The sequence below is a fragment of the Octopus sinensis genome, linkage group LG12, assembly GCF_006345805.1.
Source record: "Octopus sinensis linkage group LG12, ASM634580v1, whole genome shotgun sequence".
Taxonomy (NCBI): domain Eukaryota; kingdom Metazoa; phylum Mollusca; class Cephalopoda; order Octopoda; family Octopodidae; genus Octopus; species Octopus sinensis.
In genome coordinates, this window is record NC_043008.1 from 59461446 (window position 1) to 59466445 (window position 5000).

Consider the following 5000-nt stretch of genomic DNA (forward strand, 5'->3'; position numbering starts at 1 on the left):
AATCCACTCACAAGGCTTTGGCTGGCCCGAGGCTACAGTAGAACTCACTGGCCCAAAGTGCCACGCAGAGGGACAGAACCTGGTGCCATTTTCTTGGTAAGCAAGCTACTTTGTTTCATTTTATTTGCCATAAAGGCAGTATACAGAGTAGCTGCGGGCTGGACGAACACATTAATGAATTAAAATGAAATTAAATGAATAAATGAGAAGCGAAACCCAACACCCGCCGACTGGATTTTTCTCGAAAACATATTTTCTTATTTTTTTTTAATCATATGAGGATATATATATATATATATATATATAATATATATAATATATATATATATATATATATAGATATATATATATATATATATATATATATATATATATATATATATATGTATATATATATATATATGTATATATATATATAAAACGTAAAAGCATTTTTCTATTCCTGAGCGTTATACTAATACATCTGTGTGTTTTGTACACCACCTGTCTTCGTCTTTTGTTTATTTTCGTAAACTTTCCCTTATATATATATAATATATATAATATATATATATATATATATATACACGCACATGTCATGTTTATGTGTGTTTATGTACATATTCACATAAAGATCGACGTAGTCAATGTAGTAGTGTACGCGACACAACGAGGCACACACACACGAAGTGGGGAGAGAGATTGCAAGAGGTCAGAAATTATGTAAGATTTAACGATGCCATCGTTCGACTTATAATTGTCTCCATAAATCCATCATATTCTCATTTCCCTCGTCATTCCTTTGTTTTATGCTGAGGGATTATCGTTCCTATAGAAGAAACCGTTTAATAGCATCACAATAACACATCAGTGAGTAGAGTCACATGCCTTAATGTTTTGGGTATTACACTCATGATCGTAAGATTGTCGTTTCGATTCTTGGGCCGGGCGATGCATTGGATGCTTGAGCAAAACACTTCATTTTATTCTACTCCAGACCACTTAGCTGGCAAAAATAAGTAATCTTGCGAGGGGCAGACATCCCGTCCAGACGATGGGGTGGAAGGAAATACATGCTGCACAATCCTAGAAAGTGGCCTTATTTGCATATGGCTCGGGAAGAACTTTGGAGTTTTTTGGATTTTTTAAATATATATTTTTTTTTTTGAGAAATGGATATTATAACTTTCGTGTGAAGCACAAACCAACGGGGAATCCTCTACGTACTCGTTCGGTCAGCTAGAAATAGCAGCCTAATTCTCGTCAAATTGTCTTCTGATTGACATCAATGCAGGAGACACAATCTATCAGAGATATTGTGTTTTGTCCGGGATCTCGGTCAAAATTTCCGATAGTGAGTGTTCAGTTGTTCGATCAAGTAAGATACCAAGCTCATTTAATTATTTTTAAATGGCTGAGTATTTCGAAGACATGTGTAGTCTAATTGTAACCTTCTGGCAAAATCAGAGCGATAAAGTGACTAGGCTGTACCGTAAATTACGGGTACAATCCAGCTGACAGACTCCTAAACAGCCTCCGTCTACCATTTATAAACAACATTTATATCATTCACCCAAGGTGCCAAGCAGCGGAATCGAAATCAAGACCTTATGATTGCGAAGCGGACTTCTTTTTAACTATTTGACCATACTGCACCTACAGTAAGCACCACGTCTTTAGAATGTCAGAATTATCGTAGATGGAATATTTTTAATCATAGTTCTATTCGATCCGGATTTAGACAGCTAAATAAATACCAACGTACTTAAGACACAAAGTTGTTTTTTTGGTTAGTCCTAGATTAGGCTGTTGAAAAAAAATATACAAAAGTAGGCGTAGGAGTGGCTATGTGGTAAGTAACTCGTTTACGAACCACATGGTTCCCGGTTCAGTCCCACTGCGTGGCACCTTGGGCAAGTGTCTTCTAATATAGCCTCGGGCCGACCAAAGCCTTGTGAGTGGATTTGGTTGACAGAAACTGAAAGAAGCCCGTCGTATATATATATATGAATGTGTGTATATGTTTGTGTGTCTGTGTTTATCCCCGCCTCCCCCAACATCGCTTGACAACCGATGCTGGTGTGTTTACGTCCCCGTAATTTAGCGGTTCGGCAAAAAGAGACCGATAGAATAAGTACTAGCCTTATAGAATAAGTCCTGGGGGCTATTTGCTCGACTAAAGGCGGTGCTCCAGCATGGCCACAGTCACATGACTGAAATAAGTAAAAGAGTATAAGGCTCAGTGATAATAGATAAAAAGAAGTATTTCTTGCTTTTGAATAAGGTCGTAAAACATATTATATCGAGATGTAAGACAATGTTTTTTATCAGCGGTTGTTTTTGTTGTTGTTGTTGTTGTTGTTATGTAGTCACAGGTCAATCATGACCGAGTAGAGATAAGATCAAAGTATTTCAGTCATGACCATCCTGTATCTTCAGAAATTTCATCAAGACTGTTGATCAAATTGTATCTTGTAAGCTCTAGTTTGAATGGACTTTGGCTACTTTATCTAGCAAGTCGACCAGCCACATAGGGGTAATCTATTGACTGGTAAGACAATTGAAGAGTTTTCGTAAAGGATATTTCTTTACTGGATCAAACTGGCAGTATGATTACTTGGAAACTCCTGTTGTTTGTTTACAACTGTAGTTTTAAAACGGTGTGGCACGATGCACTAATGCACCACAAAGGGTATTTATATACGCCACGAAATTTTGAATATAAAATAAATTTCAAACTTTAGAAAGTAAATCTAGACTAATTCAAGATCGTGTTTATAACGTATTATAAATTTTATTTATGCAAATATGATTTTTGAAATGAGGTAAGCAATAAATTTCTTTCCCAATGTTTAAATTTAACTTTTAAACTTCCTATACGAAGTAATTTTTAACTTGATCATTAGCGTATTTATTATATTGAAACGAGTCTTCTGCTGAATTTCGAACCATCTCGTTCAGATCCCCAGTTTAGAACCAGGCCCGATTCTAAGAACTTAACTGTGTAGCCATAAATGGTATTAGCACCCATGTAAATATGTATCGACCAGGCAGACTACCAGGTGTGTAACGAAATAAGCGGTAAAATTGAAAGTAAGTTTTGTGAATTTTCTCACCAAAGAGTTCAGCTGAAGTTTCAAGAAGTTTTGACTCAATGTAAAAGGTTAATACGAGTGAAGACGAATGAAGAAAAATATATGGAATAAATTAATGCATGATAAAGGTGACTAAAAATTTAAAGCAATGGAGCTAAAGTAATATAAAAATACAAAATGTAAAAAATAAAGTGCCAGGTACCAGAACACAGTCCATTAAAGTCCATGTCTACTATCGTTTCAAAGGAGATGCTTCACATAGTTAATGTACAATCCATTAAGGAAATCCAAAGGCTACACTTTTCCATCAGGAGAAAACTTACAAAGGCTTTCCATTTCTGGTCATGACACTGTTCACATATTGTTTTAATAAATATTTATATTCGACTTTTGATAATTTAGGAATGATATAAAGTTGCTTTGACCGATTGGAACGTTTATTCATTATATCGTTCAACATATATATATATATATATACAGAGGGGTGAATAAACTGTCGTATAAATCACACAATTAGGAAAATAACACTGACATCTCATTTTAACAGGTAGAGTTACCAAAATTACATAAAAATATCTTGAAATACTAAAGAGTAAATTCATTCAATAAAATCGCCATTGGCTTCAACCACGACCTTCAGACGACTTCGGAATCTTCTGAAATTTTTCTGGACTGTCTCCTTGTTTAAGTTGGTGAATGATGCCTTAATCCTTGCCTTCACTTCATCTTTGGTGTTACAAGGAGTTTTGTTGGTCACTTGCTCAACTGCGCCCCACATATATTAATCAAAGGGATTGCAGCCTGGGGAATTAGGCGGCCAGATGTTATGGGTGATATGGTCGCAGAAATCGTCTGACAGCCATTACTGGGTTCTGCTGCTTGTGTGGCATTGGTGCAGAGTCCTGTTGCTAAATATAAGGTCTTCCAGCAGCCATTTTCTTCATCCAGAGCAGCACTACTCCCGACAGGCTTGATGTAGGCCTCCGTATTGAGTGTGAGGTCGTGTGGGAAGATAAATGGATGCACAACGTCTCCTTCACTAGTGATAACTCCAAAGACCATGATGTTAACTGGATGTTTGATTTTTATCACTTTCGGTATATGTCTTCAGATTGCACTGTCCTGAGATTGACACCCAAGTTCGTATTCGAACTTCCGGAGCGAATGCCAAGCAGTATAGCATGTCGTTTCCAGATTTCTAGCAGCGTGAATTAGGTCATGGTGCTCTTTTTCTCACAGACGGTACCCAATTGACCCTACTATTCTATGTAGTCGACAAAATCAAAATCAAACAATGCGCATGTGTGAAAAATATAAAATGCTGATAAAATACACATTGCACCCTATATATATAATATATATATATATATAATATATATATATATTATATATATATTATATATATATATTATATATATAGATATATATATATATACATATATATATATAGAGAGAGAGAGAAGAGGTAATGTATACATATATATAGAGAATTGTGACATGTACATATATATATATAATATGACATATTTAATATATATGTGTGTGTGACATATTTATATATATATATATATATATATGACATATATATATACATATATATATAAATATATATATATGACATATATATATATATACATATATATATATATGACATATATATATATACATATATATATATGACATATACATATATATCCTAAATGAATATAAGTTTGTAGCTATGTGGGTGATAGGGAGAATCGTTCTATCGTTTTGTGGCTGCTTCTCACAATGTTTGCTTCTTTAGATATTATGTGTGTCTCTGAAATAAGAATGTCTATTATTTGTAGAAAATAAAAAGATCCGCATTGTTCGGTTACGAGTGTCTTATAACAAACGGTTCAATTGTTTCCCCCAGGAGAATGAAATTCAACAGAAGAACATCAA

At 34.7% G+C, this 5000-nt stretch overlaps 1 protein-coding gene across 2 annotated transcripts in view; it reads left to right on the forward strand.

The window, feature by feature from the left end:
• LOC115218107 (small cardioactive peptide-related peptide) overlaps positions 1 to 5000 on the forward strand; it is a 67336-nt gene that overhangs the window by 39186 nt on the left and 23150 nt on the right. Inside the window, exon 2 of one of the 2 annotated variants that reach the window (XM_029787894.2) lies at positions 4972 to 5000. This exon is cut by the window's right edge and continues 31 nt beyond it. The exons of the other annotated variant lie outside the window; for it this stretch is intronic. Within the exon in view, the coding sequence (XP_029643754.1) occupies positions 4972 to 5000 (29 nt within the window). The remainder of the gene's footprint in view (positions 1 to 4971) is intronic. 2 annotated transcript variants of the gene reach the window in all.